The following is a 23,201-nucleotide window of genomic DNA, read 5'->3' as shown; positions in this document are numbered from 1 at the left end:
GCCTTCCACAAGAGTCTTACAACTCACCTACGTCGCCAGGCTTGGGGCAATTAGATCTGAGCCCCCTGGCCAATGAAATGAGATGCATGTTGTATGATTGAATTGGTATGACTGTTTTTTAAATATTGGATTTTGGGATTGTAATTTTAAATTTAATTAGATTTGCCTTCTGTGTTGTATTGTTATATTATATGCTGTGAGCAGCCCCAAGTCCTCGGAAAGGGGCGGCATACAAATCTAATAAATAAATCAATAAAATCTGGTTACTTGAGGGACTGTTCCTGTTTTCCATTGCATCTGTCCAAGTAGTTCATTATGGCAGTTATCAGGACTTTGGAAGCTCATCTTCTCTGTAGCAGTAACTGCTCTTAGGGGTGGAAGCATGAAGTTCCTCCAAAATCGTGGCCATCGTGGCACAGTGGATAGAGTGCAGTACTGCAGGCTACTTCAGCTGCCTGCCAGCTGCCTGCAATTGTATGCTGCCCCGAGTCTACGGAGAGGGGCGGCATACAAATTTAATAAATAATAATTTAATAAATAATTAGACAGTTCAAATCTCACCAGCCTCAAGGTTGACTCAGCCTTCCATCCTTCTGAGATTGGCAAAATGAGGGCCCAGATTGTTGGGGACAGACAATATGCTGACTCTATAAAGCATTTAGTGAAGATTGTAAAGCACTGTGAAGTGGTATTTAAGTCTAGGTTCTAGTGCTAAGTGCTATTATAACTTTAGTTTGCAAGATTCTGTCAATTAGCTGCAGACAAATAAATGATTGGAGTAAATGGATTCCACTACATCATTTCTGGGCCTGATGTTATGTTTACTATATTGTTCTTTGTTTCCAAACTGATTAACCATTGTATACTTGGAGTATAAAGCGTAACTGAGATTCAGATGGCATATAAACTAAATTAATTATTAAATGTTCTTTTGAATAAAACATAATATAAATATACCACTGATTGATTCAAGTCCATATAGTGCCATATCACTAGAGCTACCATTTAGAATTTTATCTGATAAAAATTAATCAAAGATGTTGAACTTGAGAAAATGATTTTAATTCATTTTTTTAAAAGTTATGTTAACTTTGCCAAAAATTCTATATACTTGTAATACTAACATATTTACTTGGGAATTACTCCCTTTGTATTCTGCACAAAATTGCATAAAACATAGTAGTCATTTCAAAACTGAAAAACCATTTCCAGATGGTTAAAATAACAAAATTTTATTTTTTGCTTGAAGTTCCTAAAGTAATTGTATCATGTTGCTTGAAGAAAATGTTCAACAACATTACTCTGCAACAGTGTTTATGACAAATGACTGGGATTAGAATTAAGTTCCCCTATTTTCTGGAATAATAACTGAAAAATACTATATTGAGAAGAATAAAAAGCCATTCTAACTGCATAGTTAGTCCTGCAGAAGTTTACAATATTTAGATTTCAGTTTAATTTTTCTGTCATCACCTCCCTTTTCTTTCTTTTTTTTCCTCCAGGCAGTAAAGGTGTTGAAAAGCAGTCAAACTCTGACAATCACTGTTGTAACTGGAGCTGTAAGTATTAATGTCATAGCAATCAACAAAAGACTTGTGAAAAGTCAAAAGGCTGCTGTAAGAAATGAAACACACTCAAAGCACATATTGTTGGGATCCACAAAAGCAGAAAAAGTAGGTAGAAGATACTCCCTAACTTCCAAGTTCATGTAGTTAAAATCCTAAATGATTTTACCTGATTTTACCTTTTATGTAATTTAACATTACAAACCCCTATGTAACTATTTAAAAGTAAGTCTCATTAAAATGTGAGGAGGCTTACAGAAAGGCTAAATTGATATAGGATTACAGCCTGGCTAAGTTATAAACATCATAATATTACCTTCAATCATCTTTCAGAATTCATTATTATTTTCTCTGCTTATTTTATTGCATTATGCATTTCTAGAACTATGACAGGCACAGTGTTGTTCGATTTGTTTTATCATTTTGAAACATGATACTGTACATTGTAGTAGAAGCTCAGTCTAGGGACAATGTAAGGATAATGCTTGTAGAAACTGAACAGCTTCTGCTACAATTTATCATCCGTTTCAGAAAGATAAAAGCAAACCAAGCAACACAATGCCTGCCCTAATTCTAGAAATACATTCACATTTGTTTTGGATCACTGCTCAGCCACAGAGACTGCTTGTATCACTAGCTGTATATAACACCTCTGGTGCTGTGTTCACACCCTTCAGTATAAAGATAGACAGTTACCAGAAAATAGAAGTGAGAATATTACTCAATGGTAATCAACCATAATAAACAGCACTAAAATGAAAAGGCATATATGTTTAAGTTTATAAGACACTCATATTTCTAAAATAGATTCAAAATGGATTTCAAGGTTCTCAAATGCAAATTTCTACAAATGAGTTCCAAAAATACAGAGGGCGTAGGCAGGGGTGGCTTCTGGATCCTTTTGCTGTTGGTTTGTTCAGGGTTGTGCCGTGCCCATGCTCACAGCAATAAAAAAGTTAGCTTCTGTGCATAGGCAGAAGCAGAGTCCAAGATGGCGGCACCTACGCAGATACCGACACAACATATCAACTCCATGACATCATCGCCAAATTACTCATGGTTCTAAAGAACTGGTTAGAACCAGTAGGAACTCGCCTCTGAACCTAGGCCCCAGTGGCATACATAAAAATAAGAACAGAATTCAGACAACTATACCATAGCATGCTTCCAGTGTTTTCCTTTTTACATTTGTTACAGCTATTTGTTTAAAATTATTTCTGTTCTATAAAATCCCCAAATTTAAATTTTGTTTCTTTATTCCCAAAATAAACATGCAAGGTAGCACTAGTCTTCATTTTTTTCAGAAACAAGTTTTCTTTAGGTTTCTCCCTGTAGAAAATATTGCAAAAGATGTCATTTCTCAAACATTCAAGTTAATTACAATGATGATTGGCTGACTAAGTTGATTAACGGGGATTTCAAATAACGTTTAGGGAAAGGAACTGTTTATGACTGAGGAAGAGAGGCAAAAAGAAGCATATAACCGTGAGATGGAGCGCCAGGAGTTAATGCGTCAGAAGTGGCTTGCCCTGGAAACCAACAAAATCCTGAAAGAAGAGCAAGAAAAAGAAAAACTGTAAGAATTTGAGAAAGAAAGGGTCTCATCAATTAAGGAATTGACATCATGTGTAACTGTTGATTTGTGTAGTCATCAAGACTTAGTTAACTTGATTTTTTCTGAAAGCTTCAGAGCTTTTCAGTAATTATATAGCATGATAATTTAACATTACTATTTCTTAGATATCAAGCCCAATTTCAAATAGAAGCATTATCTTGTCGAAAGGCAATAGCATAATACCAATCAAGTGTAGATGATTATTAATAAAAGAGTATAATTTTTATCTGTTTTCTGAGTTTCCACACTAGGGATTTATAATATTTATAATAAGCTATTATAAATCTTCCGTACTGGTATATTGCCAGTATAATGGCTGGATGCTGCTAGAAGAGCCTAAAAATAGTGTGGAATTGACCAATAAAGGATCAACAAAACAAAGTTACATTTCATTATTCAAAATATGTTATATTGATAGCAGAAGAAGAATTCTGATTTAAGAAGGTAGGGCATTCAAAATGGTGCAATAACATGTGCTTCCTGTGCCATTAATTTGCTTGCCTATCTATCTATCTATCTATCTATCTATCTATCTATCTATCTATCTATCTATCTATCTATCTATCTATCTATCTACCTACCTACCTACCTACCTACCTACCTACCTATCTATCTATCACATTTATAAGCCACCCCTTTCCTGATGCACTCAGGGCCGCGTACAGCAATAAAGTAACTACAAAAATTAAAAATATCCCATAATACGTATTATAAAAAACACATCCCAAAATAATTAAGTGCATGTAAAATAATGCACTTGGGCAAATCTGTGTATCGTATTGGCAGTTCTGTGTTAGCAAAAACTTCAGAAGAGAAGGATTTAGGAGAAGTCATTTCTAACAGTATCAAAATGGGTGAACAATGCGGTCAGGCGGTAGGAAAGTAAGTAGAATGCTTGGCTGCATAGCTAGAGGTATAACAAGCAGGAAGAGGGAAATTGTGATCCCGCTGCATAGAGTGCTACTGAAACCACATTTGGAATACTGTGTTCAATTCTGGAGACTTCACCTACAAAAAGATAAAATTGTACGGATACAAAGATGGGCTACAAAAATGGTGGAAGGTCTTAAGCATAAAACTAATCAGGAAAGACTTAATGAACTTAATCTGTATAATCTGGAGGACAGAAGGGAAAGGGGGGGAAATTATCGAAACATTTAAATATGTTAAAGGATTAAATAAGGTTCAGGAGGGAAGTGTTATTAATAGGAAAGTGAACACAAGAACAAGGGGGCACAATCTGAGGTTTGTTGGGGGAAAGATCAGAAGCAACATGATAAAAAATTATCTTACTCAGAGAGTAGTAGATACATGGAACAAACTTCCAGCAGATGTGGTTGGTAAATCCACAGTAACTGAATTTAAACATGCCTGGGATAAACATATATCCATTGTAAGATAAAATACACAAAATAGTATAAGGGCAGACTAGATAGACCATGAGGTCTTCTATGTTTCTGTTTCTATTAAACTAACAAATGGTACATGAAATATTGCACTCCTGGAATAGCACCTGAGCGGAACAAAATGAGCATTTTTAAACAAAATGAGCATTTCATAAAAAAACCCTTTGAGACAGCCTCAGAAGAAATGTCTTCCGTTCATGCTCAAATCTGTTGAATAGGCCAGGAAATAGCCTCAAAGTAGTTATATTAAACATTAGGCTTCCATTGTTCAGTCATCACCTTCATGTTTAAATCATAAAAGGATGTTGGTAAATAATACCCAAGTTCAATTGTTTATCAATCCTACTAGTTATCTTTCTTAATCAGAAAAAAATAAGGAATAAAAATCTTAAGCTTCTTGGTAGGTAGGTAAATCAAACTTCTGTGAAATCAAACTGTCCACTTAGGAAGCAACAGTGATTGACAATAAATTTCACATGTTGTCAGCACATTCAACTTTGTACAGAACAAAGTATTCAATTAGAATATTTCATTCATTCAGATCTAGGATGTGTTCTTTGAGTGTTCCCTTTATTTTTTTGAGCAGTGTACATTAAGTATTATTCACTAGTTTCATTTGGGGTATATATTTCTAGGAGGAAAATGGAGATTGCACAAAAGGCTCTAGAGGAAGAAGAACGATATCGTAAAGAAATTGAACAGTTAAGTCATTCTTTTCATGCCTGCCTTTTCCTTTTGTGTTATGTTATCCACATGCCTATATTTGGCTTTTAAATGGCACAGTGACTTTGGGAATGACAGAAAAGCATCTAGGATTCATTCAAGTTTATTTGCTCACTTCTAAAACCTTTTCCTTAAAGTACAGATATACAAGAATCAGGCCTCATATCAAATCACTAGTGGTAGAAACATCTATTTGAATGAGCTGTAAAAATTCTTCCTGATAGGTCAAGAATTGTTTGGTTAAAGACCAGATTATCTACCTCTTCTCAAATTATGCAGTATAGCAGGAAAGGCACAATTCCAACCCACAAGTCAGTTTTGGCTCATGATGCCCACCTCAATTAAATCTGTTGAATTTCCCAACAGAGTAATAAAGGTGTGAAGTGATGCTTTTCAAAATAAATTAATTTAATTAATTAGGTATAAGAATTGTTTAAGAGGAAGGAGATAAAAGAAGGGTGGAGTTTTCTTTCCTGGACACTGGTAATCCATCCAAAAATGCCCTCTGCCTAATTGTGGCATTAGTGTGCCAAAAGGTTTCACAGTAATGATTAATTTTCAAAAGAAAAATGTCAACCACACACATTTTCTCTTTCCATAAATTAGTTTCAGGAGGATGTTTGATCCACACTGGGATCCTGGCTTAGGAAATATCTACCTTTGGTCATTTCTACAGCTCCTAAGCTGCTCTGTAAAGGAACATTGTGATTTTCACTTCACTTTGATTTATCACTACAGAGATCCTCTTCTGAGAATCTGTGGCAATTTATTTTAGTAGAGCAACATTACCAAAATTGGATCTAAGATGGAAGTGAGGAAGTTCTCAATATTCTTTGTGCCCACTGGGATCAGTATGATGAAACTGCCCATTATATATATTCTTTCTCTGCAGATCAATTTCAATTTTATTTTAACAACTGCAATTTTCACTTGACTACTGCGCATTGATAAATACTGGATTGCCTGGAATCTGCTTCTCTGCTGCTTCTCACTTGAGATTATTGAACTCATTATACCTATTGACAAATAAGAAAGAGAAATTTCTTCAGGGGAAATATGTAACACTTTAAGATTTAGACCAGACCAAATTTTGCAAAAGCATTTGATGTGAAGTCACTGCTTTGGAATAGCTATTCATTTTACTTTAATTTACTTTATACATTTTTATGTTGTTTACATTATTGTATTTTATACATTTGTATACATTACTTTGAGAGGTCCCTGGTGCTATCCAAACTTGGTTGAGTTTTTTTTTAAGACATTTCATTACTTAAACTAGGTAATGAAATGTCTGCAAGAAAGCAACTAAGCTCAGAGAGCACAAGGGACCCCTCATTTCAACCCTAAACTACAAATATTCTCCTTTATTGATAAATTGCTTTAGGATGCATTTCTATAGGAAGCAGTATAGAAATATATAAACATTAAATATCATAACAATATAAGTTATTTTTTTTCAAATGGCAGATTCACTTTCTTGTTCTAACCAAAGCAACTTGGGTATTTTCTAACATAAACCTAGCTATAGTTAAAGCTTTTGAACTGAAAAGTTAAGTACCTGCTTAAATAGCATATTCTGAAATCAGAAGAATCGGGGATGTTTAATTTTGGCTACATTAGGCAATTTATTTTAATGCTTTTGACATTTTGGTTAGTTGTAAGTGAGAAATAATAAAGTAAACAAACTCAGCTTTGCTTGGTATGCTTATGGCACAACTTTCTTCTATCATCAAGCTCAGAATAGTTGGTTGCTTTATATATTGATTGAGTTAATGTTTTAATTACCAACTTTCTAAGTCTTCTGGTAGTTTACAATAAAACAAGGAATGTTTCTGTCTGGATTATGTCCAGAGACTGACTAATCAGTGGTTCCCACAGGGAGGCAATTTGATTTTCAATGGGGGCAATTAAAACCCTGTTTAAATCAAGTTAATTGCCTTTTAGGCTTCATGTGAGTAGGAGTTCAGTTTTTGAATAGTAAGAATTATATGTGTGGGGGGAAGCATCAGGATTTTAGAGAGGTGGGGCATGGCCAAAAAAAGGTTGCGAACCACTAATCTAAGTGTAGACTGGTGATGGCGAACCTTTTTTCCGTTGGATGCCAAAAGAGTGTGTATGTGTGTATCACATATGTGCAAGTGCCCATACCCATAATTCAATGCCTGGGTAGGGCGAAAATGGCCTCCCTCACTCCACGAGAGGCCTTCTAGGGGTCGAAAACGCCCTCCCATAACCTCATGTGTGCTGGAGCTGAGCTAGGGCAATGGCTCATGTACTAGCAGATATGACTCCATCACTGGTCTAGACTATATTTAATTTAAGTCTAGAGTCTACACTAAGGTGGCTCTGTCATGTCCTTTCACATACACTCTCTAAAGGAGCTATATTTTCCTCTTTTCCAGGATAAAGGCAGAGGAAGAGAAGTTCAAAAAGGAGTGGGAGGAAGATTGGGGTCATAAAGAATCACTAAATTCTGCCAAAACTGTAATTGCAGAAGTACATTCTCCACCTCGTCCTAAACATCGATGTAAGTGAGAAGCTGCATTCTTATGTGTAAGAAATACGTTTCATTAACTACAGCACAATGCCTTTCTCAAACCGCATGGAGAGAAGCCAGAACTTTGATCTGTGAATCTCTAGGGCAATTATTGATTTTTCTACTGTCTCACTCTCTGTTACTTTGATTAAATGCTGTGCATTCTGAAGGCTTTTCCGGAGGAAAACAAAATAATTCATCAAACTAGGGAAGAATGAATGCTCTTTCTTTTTGTTTTCAATGGGAATTACTTTCCGGAAATCCATATTTCTTAGTCCAAGTATGTAGACTCATTTTAACTGCTATTGTATGATTCTTGGGACACATATATAGTTGGCATTGCAGATCAATTTATAGTGGCGTTGCATGGCACCCAAGAACAGAGCATCATTTTATAATACTAAAACATGAAAGAAGACAGAACTCGTCTGATTCCTAGATGTGCCTATTTTGACTTTTTGATTTAAATTCTTTCATAAGAACCAGCGTCCTGCCAAAGAATTGTCATTTCTTCTTTCTTTATTTCATTCTTCCTTTCTTTCTCAAGTAGATTTAGAGGAAACTGCATTTGATCAGTCTACATCAAATGATACAACTGGATTGAAGCTGAAGGAAAGCCAACAGGTTTGCTGTAGCACCTTGACTTCTCTTGACTTTCTTACTGCCTGCACTGTCTCTCTTGCTGACAATCACTCTTAAAATTGGACTGCACTGCGCTCTCTGTGATTTCCTGTAATTCTCACATTAAGGAAAGCATTAATGTTTATTTGCTGTGATAGCCAATATAACTTCGTATGATTTTTCAACTAAAGAGGAAAACATGAAATGGCCTTACATGGGATCTTTGTATGTTCTGTCTCATTAACATTGAAAACAGAGCTGGGATCAGGGAATAGTCCTAATTAAGTGATTTTTGTCATTAGAAAACTAAGAAAGTGCTTTTTGTCTGTATCTTCTGCTTAATTTCCTTTTACAGTTACTATAAATCATAATAGAAAAGACTTACAGAAACTAGGAAGAACTAGCAAAACCGAAAGATTTTCTTCAATTAATTCCACTTAAAAGTGAGGTTTTGAGTGCTATCAAAAAGATTTCTGGGCAAGAAACAAAAATTAAAATATATTATTTTCAAAATTAACAAGTTTGATTTTGGACCTGGTATCCAAGGAATATACTAGCCTTTTTTAAATATTCAGGTGACTAGCCAAGTATGAAACTGTAATTTAATTATAAGCTAAACTTCTAGAACTGAAGGTATATAATTTGGTCTTTAAAGGGATGGAAGATATTTGAACACATGGAGATGTCTTGCTAAATTGTACCCATACTTTATATTGTATAAATACCATTTAAAGCTTGAAAAAAAGTTGCATTATTGTATTGAGCTGATGTATAACTGGCAAAATGCCAATATACCTTTAGGACAAATAGTAATTGTTTTCCATATCAGCAATGATATTACAAGTTCAGCTAATGTATTTTTCCATTAAAAAACCCAAATGAATATTCATTGCAATTTGGTGTGGAAAAATAACAGCTGAATTTTTCCTGCTATTGATAGAAAGAAGTATGTTGGGTTATCATCCCATTCCGAGATCGTATTTCTTTTAATTTTCAAAATTAGTATTTTGTATATAGTTGGGAGGAGAGTAGGTGTGATTTTTGTGCACGCCAGCTAATAGTAACTCCAAACAGATCAGGGGTGGGTTCTAACTTACCTTGCCACCTGTTTGCTTCCTCCCATGCTTCTTGGCTGTGCGCGCATTGTATACCGCATGGCTGCACCACACAGGTGCATGTGCAGTGCCAAAAAACAAGATGGTGGTGCATGCGCAGTGCCGGAAACTTGGCTTCTAAGCATGTGCAGAAGCTAAACAAGCAAACAAGTAAATAAAATGGCAGCATGCATTTATCAGCATTGACAGAACCTACTCCCTGATATCATCACCAGTTTACTACCAGTTCTATATAACCAGTGCAAACCGGGAGGAACCCACCTCTGAAACAGATGCTTGGTATCAATATAACTAGTAAAACTTTTATCATACAGTATGCTTCTGAAAAATTGAGTTATAATATTTGAATTAAAGCACATATATCAAACTTGTCATGAAAGTGAATAAAAATGAAAGTTACCTGTGTACAAAGTGATTATGAAAGTGAAGTGGTTCAAACTCTCGTGATCTGAAGAAGAGATGTCGGCGTAGTATTTATGGCTGTTTCAAAGTTAAGATAAAAATGTACTCATTTCATTGCTAGAATTTCCATCCTGATATGTTGTAATCTGCTGATATAAATATCTATAATGCATTGTTTTCTTTTGCATACTTATAGCTTTTGGATGGTTTTATCGGTATGAGGGAAAATTTCCTACTATTTGCAAGGTAGAAAAATATTGAACATTTTAAAAAGTTTGCTGTGATCATTGCATTTGAATCCGTGTGCATTTTCCTGTAGTGAGGGTCATCTTGGTAAGCATGAAAGGAAGGAAAGGTCTGCGTGCAAGTTGTAATGATTTATGTCCAAACCTGTTTTGTAGAAAAGCATTCCAGTCCTTGCCTATCACAAATGAGCCAATTATCCCATAACAGTGCCTTCCCTTTCTTTATCCCACATAATTGGCAGAACCTTAGTCTTCAAGAATATGTTTTTAGTAATGCAAGGGGATGTTAAAGGAAGGCAGATTGGATCTGTCCTCTGTGTGAATAAAAATACAGTATCATACTATCTAGTATACTTTATATCTACACAGATACATTTTCCTTTGTAGTGTGCAGAACTGTAAATAATGCAAATACAGTACTCTATTTGGAACTAAAGCCTATTGGTTTATGCCATTTCAGTCATCTGACTCTTAAGTGGCTTATCTCTGCAAATATTTTGTTTTCTTTTTGAGATAGTAGACAATGCTTTCTAGAAAGCTAATTCGGTTAAGTCCATTAAAAACAATGGCTTTTATTAACTCATATTAAGGTTATCAAATAGAGACATTTAAGCTGTTCAATGAAATTCCAAACAAGTAATTTGTTATTCATTGAAGAGTTTTGTTGTGTTGTTTAGTTTTGGTTTTGATCTTTGTGCAATTTGTGGCTTTATTATTTGGGCATTATGCATTATATTGCCTGATAAAATGGTTCCATTTCTTATATGGGAACCTATTCTTTAAAAGCATGCAAAATTTGGGAGATATTTTTATCAGATGAGTGTACCGGGAAATTTACAACAAGTATGCATGAACCTTGTTATCTCTCAATTTCCCTCAAAACCTGAGGACTTTGTGCCTGTCTTACTCATTATGAGGCTATTTTTTATGTCTTGCTGCTTTAATAATTGGATGATTGTGTCACAGTTATCTAGGAGAAATTCTGGCGTGTTAGTAGTTTACATGTATAATTAATATTAATATAACAACAATCCAGAAAGGTAAAGAAAGAAAAAAAGCAAAAAGTGACAGTCTTAGTGAACAGAAAAAAAGCAAAATGCAGCTGGAGTTTGAGCTAAAACTTCTCAAGGAAAAAGAAGAGAAGTTGGAAAGAGAAAAACAGTTGAAAATCAGCCGATTGGTTCAAGAGGTATGTTCTTGTGATCTGTATCTTTGTTTCCTGTATGAAAAAGTAAAAAACATTTATACTCCTGGGTATATGGACTTATATTTGAACATGTGTATACTTGAATGCATTATTGAGGATGAATATTAACTAACCTGACTTAGCTATCAAAGCATGGAGAACATGAGTTAAAAGCTGTAGATTATAACATAATGTTACAGTATAATTCAAGCTATATATTGTATTTCTTTGGAGTATAAGACACACTTTTTTACCCTCCAAAAGAGGATGAAAACTTGGGTGTGTCTTATATACCCAATATAGCCCCACCCAGCCACTCCCATTCTTTGGTCTCTGCCTGCCAGCAATTTACCTCCTTGCAGAAAACAGCAGCAGAGGCAGATTAGCACAAACCACTGATTATCTCTCTCCCAACACTCGTCTTATTGACTGAAGTTGCCAGCAAGCCCATGTGCTAAAATGAAAGTGAAACAAAAGCTGCACGGAGGCAAATTGCTGCAGGGAGGGGCAAAGGCTGAAGCTGCCTGTTTGTTTTTTGCTGCAAGGAGATAAGTCAATAACTATAAATGTCTATAGGATGTTCAAATTATTAGACTTATTTTTTAAGACTGCTTTATTATTGTTGTAGACAATTTAACAAAATGAAGAAGCTTTTTAAAATAAATGCTTGATCTAAAGAGGCTCAGTGCTATTGTATCTTCTTTTAAATAGCAGAGAATACTTCCAGAAAGCCACATCAGTTTTAAAGATCTGTAAAACTATAATCTGAAATGTCCAGATTTAGTATTAAGTAATAGTATTAAGATAAGGCAGCTGAGTTAAACTCTAACCTAGTCATTTTTGGAGTAGATCTATTTAAATAATTGGGAAGAGCTAGCTTGATTATATTTAAGAAAGTTTTCTGGGATTGATATACTGCCGAGTCTAAGGAAAGGGGCGGCATACAAATCTAAGAAGAAAGAAAGAAAGAAAGAAAGAAAGAAAGAAAGAAAGAAAGAAAGAAAGAAAGAAAGAAAGAAAGAAAGTACATTTGTCCAATTCTTTGCTATTTCTATGAGTCAGACACACACACACATACACACACAGAAATACACAGCAAATAGTGTATATCTTCTGTGCTGTTGGCTGTTTGGCAAATTGCTGGGAGGCAGAGGCCTTTTTTCCTTGTTTTCCTTGCCCAAACCTAAGGTGCATCTTATACTCCAGTCATCTTATACAGTGATACCTCATCTTACAAACGCCTCGTCATACAAACTTTTCGAGATACAAACCCGAGGTTTAAGATTTTTTTGCCTCTTCTTACAAACTATTTTCACCTTAGAAACCCACCTCCGCTGCTGGGATGCTCCGCCTCCGGACTTCCATTGCCAGTGAAGCACCCATTTTTGCACTGCTGGGATTCTCCTGAGGCTCCCCTCCATGGGAAACCCCACCTCTGGACTTCCATGTTTTTGTGAGGCTGCAGGGGAATCCCAGCAGGGGAGTCCCAGCAGCGCAAAAACGGGCGCTTCGCTGGCAACGGAAGTCCAGAGGTGGGGTTTCCCAGCGAGGGGAGCCTCAGTGAAATCACAGCATTGCAAAAACACAGAGGTCCGGAGGTGGGGTTTCCCATGGAGGGGAGCCTCAGGGCAATCCCAGCAGCGCAAAAATGGACACTTCGGCTGGCAAAAGGGGTGAATTTTGGGCTTGCACGCATTAATCGCTTTTCCATTGATTTCTATGGGAAACATTGTTTCGTCTTACAAACTTTTCACCTTAAGAACCTCCTCCCGGAACCAATTAAGTTTGTAAGACAAGGTATCACTGTACTCTGAAAAATATATGTAAAAGTGAACTAGTTCCTTAGTTAGATTATTAAAATAATGTGTTCAGGAATTTGCTGAGATTGCAATAGACGAATTACAAAAATATTTAAATTTGCACACAACATTTTATTGCCAAAATAAATTTCAAGTCTGCCTTTGAATATAAGCCTATAAATGTAAAAGCTTACATTTTATTCTAAAATTACGCTATAACTCTCAGGTGTCTGAGACTGAACGAGAAGATTTAGAAGAATCAGAAAAGACTCAGCATTGGGTAGAAAAGCTCTGTCAAACTCGTTTAGAACAAATCTCCTCGGTGGAGAATGATTCTCCTGAGGTAAAATAAGATTCTCACCCACCCAGTAAAAATATTTGTTTTGTAATCCTACAAATTGTTTTTTTAAGATGTAGCTTGCCGTATGATCTGTAGCAAATCGCTTGTTTTATCAGGCTATTATAATGGGGGGAAAAACGTTTCAGATCTTATGCAGAAATACATTTTAATTCAGTTAAAGAGCCACACCATGTTGTTAAGAAGGACCCACATCAAAGATCTCAAATGTGTGACTTGTGGGATACATGTGGCCATCTATTTTCTACTTTGTATACCTACCAGGATGGTGGGTTATGTGGGACAAGATAACTCTTAGCTGGCAAGAAAGCAGAGCCCAGCTTTGCCCTTTGGGTAGATTAAGGAAGTCTGCATCCTACCCCATGGGAAGCTCCAACCTTTTTTCCATTTTGCAACTGTCATAAAAATATTCCAATAAAAGAAACAGAAGACAGCAACACAAATAATAATTCTTATTTTAAGATTCAGAGGTTTGTTTCATGAGCAATTTGAACATGAACAGTCATCACAACCTATATCAATAACCCATTGCAATGAGGTCCACTGACATAGCTATCTCCAGCAAGGAGTAGCTCTGGCCAGTGGCCCTGAACTCATCCCAAGACATTCTTTTTATACTTTTCTGCACACATTTCAGAAATTATTTCCTTGTTCTTTCATACTGACAGTCTCCACATATACCTGTGTACATAAACCTAATCCTAGGTAGCTTCTGCTCTGGCAATCTCACACTACTTACCAGAGCTTACAAAACTTTTGCCAGACCCATCCTCGAATACAGCTCATCTGTTTGGAACCCATATCGCATCTCAGACATTAACGCCCTTGAAAATGTCCAAAGATACTTCACCAGAAGAGCCCTTCACTCCTCCACTCGAAATAGAATACCCTATGAGACTAGACTTTCAATCCTGGGCCTAGAAAGTTTAGAACTAAGACGCCTTAAACAAGATCTAAGTATTGCCCACAAGATCATATGCTGCAACGTCCTGCCTGTCGGCGAATACTTCAGCCTCAACCACAACAACACAAGAGCATATACCTTCTTTTCTATTATTTCTTAGATATATTTTACTATGAGTATCTCCTCTATAACCTTCATCATGTATTTTACTATGTGTATATAGATATATACCCACTAAAACCCTCATTGTGTATTGGACAAAATAAATAAATAAATAAATCTTAAACCTCTATCCATCAGCTACTTTCAATTCCTTATTTCTCACAATTTCATCCTTCTATATAGGGCAAAACTACCTACTTTGAAAAATCACATTTCACGGCAATGATTCAGCAGGATTACAAATAGTTCTGATACACTTTGAAATCTTTCTATCTAAAACTTTGGTCCGTGTAGCTTTTTAGGGCTTGCTTTTTCCACTTAGGCCTTATCGATTCTAATAGATCAATAGGCTATTTTTTCATTTCCCACACCACCTTTGTTTGCCTTTGCTTGTTAAAAAGTTCCTTGGGCTATAGGAGTTGTCTTATACATAAGTTTTCCTTTAATATAAATTCTTGTTTATTGGTGTGAAGCAACTAGGCAAAATGTCTCTCATAATAAAGATTGTTTTATAAGAATTGACAGCATTTAGGTTTTTGAGCCTATTTATTGTTAGCGGAGTTGTACTCAGCCATTTTTAAGCAAGTGCTGTATTAAAACAAATCTGTCCTACTAGAAAACAGGTGTACGTCCTGCTGTTTCTGCTTCTGCTACATCCATGCGAAGGTTTGCTGGCGGCTTGCAACTCCATACCACTGATCTTGATGATATCAACTTAAGTGATACTGGCAAGCTTTCAAAACGCCAAGCGCCTCTGCCTCCATTACCCCATACGACGTCTGTAGCTTCAGTAGCTTACCCACTTTCTCCACCAAATATTCCAGCTACTAAGGGATCAGCGCCAATACCTAATTCACCTTCATGGATTTCATCATCCTCTCCATCTCCTTGGACACATGTCCCACCACCTCCTTTGCCGCCACCATCTCCACCACCCATTCATCCTTCCATACAGACTGTTGGCACTCTCCCTCATCCAATGTCCACTCATTTGGATGAACAAAGTGGCTGCCACAATTTTCAACATGGCAGGGTAGAAGATTCCCTGGATGACTGGGAAGTGAAAAACTACAAAGACAGGAAGATTAGTCCAGTTAATGCACAAAGCAGCAAACAGACCTACCTTTCCAGTCCAAAGGTATGATATAGAATATATATTTTGTGGCACTCATAATTTTCTGCTGCTGCACATTATCAAGATATGAAAATGTTTCCACTGTGTCTTTTACCTTATATGATACTGTTCTGTTGTATTTCTCATTTTTATAAATTTCTATAAGTGCATTTTAATTACTTTGTCATGTCATCACCCACCCACCCCAATCTTATGTTGCATGGAAGCATTTTTATAAATTGTATTAATTCCCATCCATCCCCACCCCTTGTCTACATATTACTGATGAGCTAGGTAATATCTTGTGTAGTCTAAGATTCAGGGTGAGTAGTGTTGTTTGTTGGCAGAGGTGATTTAGGGGGTAGAAAATAAAGTACCGTATTGCCAAACCCAGAGCAAACAGCACTGATTATTGGCTTTCAAGGGCAATTCAAGATGCTGGTTATACCTGTGTTATGGCATAGGACTGATGGCAAACCTTTTTCCCCCAGGGACTGAAAGAGTGTGCATATGTGCTATTGCACATGCACAAGTGCCCACACCCATAATTCAATGCCTGGAGAGGCCAAAAAGAGCTTCCCCCACCCTCTGGAGACCCTCTGCAGGCCAGAAATGGCCTGTTTCCCAACTTCTGATGGGCCCTGTAGGCTCGTGTTTCGCCCTCTCCAGGCTCCAAAGGCTTCTATGGAGCCAGGGGAGGGTAAAAATGTCCTCTCCCATCACCCCAGAGGCTCTCTGGAAGCCAAAAATGCTCTCCCAGAGTCTGTGCGAGCCAAAAATCAGCTGGTTGACACACACAGGCACATTGGAGCTGAGCTAGTGAAACAGCTCCTGTGCCAGTAGATATGGCTCTGCATACCACCTGTGGCACCTGTGCCATAGGTTCGCCATCACTGGCATAGGATCTACATATGTGAGGAATCCACTTCTGGTGAGATTGGACAGAGCCTCTTATTAAGTGTATTATCTAGTAGGACCCAGAAAGAGTGTTTTGTCTGCATAAAATATACACATCCTTCCTGTAACATTCTTACATTGGAACCCCTGTAGCAATTTACTCCAGGTACCCCTGCCCAGCGCCATCCAGCTGTACCTATAGTGTCCAAACCTGTTATGCTGCATCCTGACCACAATATTGTAGTCAGACCAACAACCAAAACAGAAGCTCTGGTAAGTCTGTGCTGATATAGCATGCTTTGAATACTGCACAGCTGTCCCACTATCGCTTGCTGTGGTTCTAGCTTGAATGTACACTGAATAATTCAGTTGTATTTAAAAATTAAAATATGTTAAAACATTTTCTTTTGCACAATGAGCACCAGGTTGAATTTGTTGCATAATCTGCTTGTGGTTGTTGTTGTGGTTGTTATTTTATTATCCTTTTGCTCTATATTAAATCACTTGAAAGGTTCAGAAATCCCTTAAGTCTATAAAGTAATACAACTGTGTAGGGTGAAGCAACAGAACAGACACTTGCTTAGCATAGGAACAAGGGGACAAATGAGTTTCCATTTGTTCCCTTACCAGCCTATTGTAGCCATGAAATTATTGGCATTTTTAGATTCCAGGCTTGGAACCAAGGCCTGGCCTTCCACCTGGCCTTCCCAAACCTTTAGGTCTCCTCCTGTTGCCACCCAAGGTGCCCAATGTTGCCATCTTTTATTGTCTCTTCTGTCACCCAATCATATAAAAATCTTTAATAATAAAAGCTTAATGTGTCCACTAACATAAAATATGAGATCACTTCCTATCATCCCCCCTGTGGTTGCTACAAGCAAAATAGATTATAAAACAACAGTTTAAAATGCAGGACTAAAAATAAGATTTTTTAACCTACTCAATTCCCCTCCAGTTTTCTTGGGAAAATAGTATAGTAAGAATAAAAGATGGCATATACATTTGCTTAGGATGCAAACTGAATAAATTAAGCTTTCTATATTGTAAAATTTAGCATTAAATATTAATATCTATGTAGAATTAGGCAAACAGAAAAGTAGAATGAAAATAAAACAATGTAGAAATAAAACAGAAAATAAAAATAGAATGAAAGGTTTTCTATATTTATCAATTAGATCATTTCTTATTCTTTCCATAAGCAGCTGGAGGATCATTTTTATACCATTTAAGGCAGGGCTGTCAAACTCTCGGCCCATGAACCAGATGCATCACACACTGGTCATACCATGCCCGTTCCCGTTTTAGTGAAGGGAGGGAAGTCCAAATATGTCACGTGACGCCACCACGATAACATGAGTTTGCCATCTTATACAGTAGTGCTTCATGATACGAACCCCTCGTCATACGAACTTCTCAAGATACGAACCCAGGGTTTGGAATTTTTTTGCCTCTTACGAACTTTTTTCACCTTACGAATCCACCGCCACAAACACCGAACCCGGAAGTTTGGCAAGAGTTCGGGTTCGGGAGGCTGTCGAGAAGCGCCGCCACCCAGCTGTCCACGTTTCGGCCGGCCAGGAAGGACATCTCCATGACATCAAAGCTCTGCCCTGGAATTCCTTATTGGGATTCCCACCTCCATTTGAGCCTCCCGACCGGCCGACAGCTCCACGGCTCTTCTGCAAAGGTGACAGCCGGGCGGCGGCACTTCTTGGCGTTCTCCCTAACCCCAACCCGAACTTTTGCCAAACCTCCGGGTTCGGCATTCAGGAGAATGCCGAGAAGCGCTCGGCTGTTTCAAAAGGTGACAGCCGGGCAGCGGCACCCAGCGGAGCGCTGTTTTTGCGTGGGTTTTTTTTTGCTTGCACGCATTAATCGGTTTTACGTTGTTTCCTATGGGAAACATTGTTTCATCTTACGAACATTTCGCCTTACCAACCTCCTCCCAGAACCAGTTAAGTTCGTAAGATGAGGTATCACTGTATTAAGCTGGAATGGTACTGTGGTTAGAGAGCATCACTGCAAGCTACTTCAGCTAATTGCTAGCTGTATTTCTGCAGTTCAAATCTAACCACCAGCTCAAGGTTGACTCAGCCTTCCATCCTTCTGAGGTTGGTAAAATGAGGATCCAGATTGTTGGGGGCAATATTCTGATTCTGTAAACCACTTAGAGAGGGCTGTAAAAGCACTATGAAGCGATTATATGTCTAAATGCTATTGCTATTACTATCCCTGATTTAAGGCTATCCTAAATCGGTCCTAAAGCAAAATATTTGAAAACATATTTAAAATTAACCAACATTTAAGGAATTTATTTTAGCATAAAACTAATGTGCAACTAGAGTTGACTAAAAAAATCAGCATTAACTGACCAAAAGAGTTCCCCACTTAAAATACTTCTCATTATGTCATTTTGATTTGCAAACATGAGCATTATCACCCAATTTATCAGATTGTGGTTTACCATTTCTAAGTGTTGACTTTCAGATTGTTTTTATTCAGTCTATTCAGTTATAATTAACAGCACAGCTAAAGTAATTTGAATGCTTTCAATAATTAATGAAATATCATCTCAAGGTTACTATAAATAGCAAATATTTGGTTTGCATTTTTCAATTAATGAGCCGGGGTGGCACAGCAGGTAGAGTGCTGTACTGTAGGCCACTGAAGCTGACTGTAGGTCTGTAGGTCAGCAGTTCAAATCTCATCACCGGCTCAAGGTTGACTCAGCCTTCCATCCTTCCAAGGTGGGTAAAATGAGGACCCGGATTGTGGGGCAATATGCTGGCTCTGTTAAAAAGTGCTATTGCTAACATGTTGTAAGCCGCCCTGAGTCTAAGGAGAGGGGCGGCATAAAAATCAATCAATCAAACAAACAAACAAATAAATAGCCAGTTGTAATCAGAAATATTTTGCGATATTACTAGATATATACTAGATACTTATTTATTACTAGATTACTACCTCCTCATGGAGGCTCCATGATGGAGCAATAAATTCTGAATTTATTTTCCAGTTTTCAGATATTGATTGAAGTCAATGACCAGGTTACTTACGGGACCGTCTTCTGCCTCAGTTCTCAGTAGCCGATCAGAGCCCACAGGGTTGGCCTTCTCCAAGTCCCATCAGCAAGACAGTGTCAGCTTCTCTGTAGCTGCTCCGGTCTTATGGAACCAACTATCTCCGGAGATCCACACTGCCCCCACCCTCCTAGCCTTCCAGAAGGTTTTAAAAACATGGCTTTGCCGATAGGCCTGGGGTCATTGAGCCATAGTATCCTGCTCCAGCCTAGCATGGGGGTTTTATTGTAATTTATTGTTTTATTTATGTACACCATAAATAAATCCGTCAGGAAAGGGAGGCTTATAAATCTAACAAAAATTAAATAGTAAATAGTAAAATAAATGGAAGCTTTCTTCTAGGTTTAGCTTTGTAGTAGATTGCTTCTAAGGAACATAACTGGGGAGGGGAAAAAACACCATCTGTTCTTCACCTGCTGCCTTTCACAATTGTTTGATACACACGACAAGCTTAGAGGGAAAAGCCTTTCATTGATGCCAACTGTTTCATAAGATGATGATATTTTTCCTCCTGGACTTCGAAATAATAGAGAAAAGAGTTGGGGAAATTGTGGATTTTACTTAATCTTGTACAATGTTACCCGGGGGCGGGGGGGAGCAGCTCCAGGCAGCTAAAATGTATATCAAATTCTCATTGTGCATGCCCTTCCTTGGTTAGTTCCTTGTTAACTCTGCTTTTCCCTGTCCTACATGAAGTTTTGGTCGTGCACAAAAAAGAAAAAAGGAGACAATGAGGCCGCCTCGCATTTTTGTAAATCCCAGTGCATCGAGCAGGCTGCCTAGGACGCTTCTAGTTGTGAGCAGAGCAGAGACAGACACCTTCTGCTCATTTCTCCAGCAGACAATCCCTCCGTCTGCTTGCTCCCGAGTAAAGGTCCTTGGCTCTTTCTTTCTCTCTCCCTCCCCATCCCAAACGGCAGCCCTCCTGTGGCGGCGGCGGTGGCATTCGGTGGGCTACCTGTTTTTTTTACCCAGACTGTACAGGGATGAAGCTGGAGAGGAGTCGTGGGAGGCTGCGGTTTGAGTTGGGGCCCCTTCAGGTTTCCGAATTGGACTGTTGAATCATTGTCCTTATCCTTAAAAGCCAGGTAGCCTGTCCAGGTCTGACTAGGCCCCCCAACGTTTAAAAGAGGAGTGATTCGAAATGCCAGGGCAGGAGGAGGGCTGCCATTTGGGATGGGGGGGGAGGGAGAGAGAGCCAAGGACCTTTTCTTGGGAGCAAGCAGACAGAGGGAGGAAGCCTTGGTGAAGCTAAAGGGTTTTGCCGAGTCCTTGGAAAGGAAGGACCCATCTGCAAACTCACCTTGCCTGTTTCCTGGCCGGTAGAAATGCTGGGTAGCCTGCCGAATGCTGCCACCACGCCTGGGGGAGGAGAGAAAGGGAGAAGACTCCCTCCCTCTCCAGCCTCAGCTCTCTTTTCCACTCTTGGGCATGCAGTTAGAATTGGATCTGGGGGACAGCGCTGTGGTCCTGGCTGCCGGTGTTCATTCTGTCTCCTCCTCCTTCTTCTCCCCGCTCACTCACGCGCGCCCTCACCCCCAGCAGCTGCGCTCGCCGATCAAGAAGCCTTTTCACTTTTTTTGGCCTTTTGTTTGTTCCGTGGGGAGCGGGATCAATAGGAGAAGGAGGAGTTCCTTAGCTGGTGCTGGCCTTTATTAAATAAATAAATCAAATAATAATTAAATTAATATATATTAAAAAGGAATTATGAAAAGCTAAAAAGTAAATTGGGAATGTAAAGAATATTTATTTTCTTAAAATAAATATTTTTATTATGAACACTTCAATAATAATCTAGTAGTGGGCTGTAAAGTACTGTGAAATGGTATATAAGTTGAAACTCTATTGCTATTGTGATTAGAAATTTCATAAGTTCTTGAATAATGTACCAGATCCTGGACCTATTCCTTTGCTGATCAGTCCTTGTGAGCTTATTTGACCTTTAGCTGAGACTTTACACAGGAAACTCACTATGTCAGAGTGGTCAAACTCTCGATAACATGTCATCACGTGATGTATCCCAACCCCCCCCCCTTTGCTAAAATGGGGGTGGGCGACTGGTCTTAGCCAGCATCCGGCCTGTGGACCACGAGTTTGACATCCCTGCATGAGGTGACTGATAGCCATTATTTTAATTTCCCAAATGCTTCATGGGACCTGGACAATAGGAGCACATTAGCTAGACTTAGATTCTGTATGCTGGTCCAAGCAAAGGCTTCAGAGAATGAAAGTAATAAGTCAGTAATAAATTCAGTCAGATTATTTGGAGATCTTGTATTTTTCTCAAAATATCACATTCTAACCTCTTTAATATTTTTGCTGATGAAAACAGTATCAAAAGAGCTTAATCTTCAATTTAAATGACACCCCCCCACTCCAATTTTACTTTTCAAATAGCTTAAAGCAGGCAAGTGAGCTACTGTTTCAATGTAGATATACAGGGGGTGTAGATATACTGTAGCTTCATCAGCACATTCAATTTAAGTTACTATTCTGACAAATCTGCTGAGAGATTGTTATCCAGCCTCATTTCTTTACCGTTGCCAGGGGATTTTGAATTTTAAGCTCCCTGGCGATAGCCTGCTCCAGACTCATGTTATGAAATGATATGTGGAACTGATAAGGATAAACCTGCTATAAGAAATTGAATTTGATCTAAGGCTCTATTACAGTGTCACATTAATGAATGAAATGAAACTCTAGCCTATCTTATGCAAGGCATAAAATGAAAAATGTATCCAGCTATTCAAAATGAGCTTCTGAAAAGGCAGCTACAATTTATTTTCAAGAAGCCATTGTGAAATATTTCCAAATAATATAATTGTTTTTTATTGGACATTTTTTAAAACTAGTGTATGTGCTGTCGGCAACAGCTTGTACCTCATACACATTATGCCAGTATGTATCCTATGGAGACGCAGAAGATTTATACGCATTAGATGGGTGTTCAAAAATCGGCAAAGTTGCTGAAACTATGGTCGGAAGTGCTTCAGTGCAGGATATAATTAAATGCTTATGTTTCTGTAATAAATAGTTGGATATGCATTAGAACAAATTCTGTGATGCCAGTATTTGGCTTTTTTAATTGAATGGTAAAATTACTATTTCAAGAAATGCCTAAATAATATACTTAATTTGGGAGTATGTGAAAGTTTGGTGTAGTAATTAAAGGTGCTTGATTAGAAACCTAAAGGCTATAAATTCTTGTTCTCCATTAGGTATGGGAAGTCCCTGAATAACTTTGATCCAATCATTTTCTCTCCGACCCAGGCAATTGCAAACTATTTCTGAAAACATGGACAACTGCAGTGATATGGCCAAGCTTATAAATGCCTTTGAGTTAGCCTTATTTCTGGCTTCTTCCTTTAGAAATTTTTCTTATGGGACAATCTGATATTAATGGTGGAGGAAGAATTCAGTTAAACATTGATGGCTGTCACTCAGCTTCTTAGCTTTCCTTTCTAGGGCTTTTT

The 23,201-nt window shown here is 37.9% G+C and overlaps 2 protein-coding genes across 5 annotated transcripts in view; both read left to right on the top strand.

The window, feature by feature from the left end:
* LOC139174171 (harmonin-like) overlaps positions 1–23,201 on the top strand; it is a 69,243-nt gene that overhangs the window by 24,850 nt on the left and 21,192 nt on the right. For 2 of the 4 annotated variants that reach the window (XM_070764335.1, XM_070764350.1), the window contains exons 11-15: positions 1,503–1,559; positions 2,999–3,141; positions 5,222–5,287; positions 7,712–7,836; positions 8,393–8,469. In XM_070764335.1, coding sequence (XP_070620436.1) covers positions 1,503–1,559; positions 2,999–3,141; positions 5,222–5,287; positions 7,712–7,836; positions 8,393–8,469 — 468 coding nt within the window. The remainder of the gene's footprint in view (positions 1–1,502; positions 1,560–2,998; positions 3,142–5,221; positions 5,288–7,711; positions 7,837–8,392; positions 8,470–23,201) is intronic. The other 2 variants (XM_070764342.1, XM_070764358.1) reach the window with 2 other exon arrangements.
* On the top strand, positions 11,033–22,967 carry LOC139156913 (harmonin-like). The gene is made up of 5 exons (XM_070733090.1): positions 11,033–11,417; positions 13,440–13,556; positions 15,254–15,775; positions 16,802–16,921; positions 22,947–22,967. Exons 1-5 carry the CDS (start codon positions 11,325–11,327, stop codon positions 22,965–22,967), a joined length of 873 nt encoding a protein of 290 aa, XP_070589191.1. The 5' UTR covers positions 11,033–11,324.

This window comes from Erythrolamprus reginae, chromosome 1, assembly GCF_031021105.1.
Source record: "Erythrolamprus reginae isolate rEryReg1 chromosome 1, rEryReg1.hap1, whole genome shotgun sequence".
Taxonomy (NCBI): Eukaryota; Metazoa; Chordata; class Lepidosauria; order Squamata; family Dipsadidae; genus Erythrolamprus; species Erythrolamprus reginae.
This window is presented reverse-complemented; position numbering and strand designations above follow the sequence as displayed.

Bases quoted from the DNA above. Each gene is read 5' to 3' on its own strand.
- LOC139156913 (XM_070733090.1), top strand. From the start codon at position 11,325: ATGCAGCTGGAGTTTGAGCTAAAACTTCTCAAGGAAAAAGAAGAGAAG. The intron at 15,776-16,801 runs GTATGATATAGA...GAACCCCTGTAG, and splicing joins CCTACCTTTCCAGTCCAAAG to CAATTTACTCCAGGTACCCC. The intron at 16,922-22,946 runs GTAAGTCTGTGC...GTTCTCCATTAG, and splicing joins CAACCAAAACAGAAGCTCTG to GTATGGGAAGTCCCTGAATA.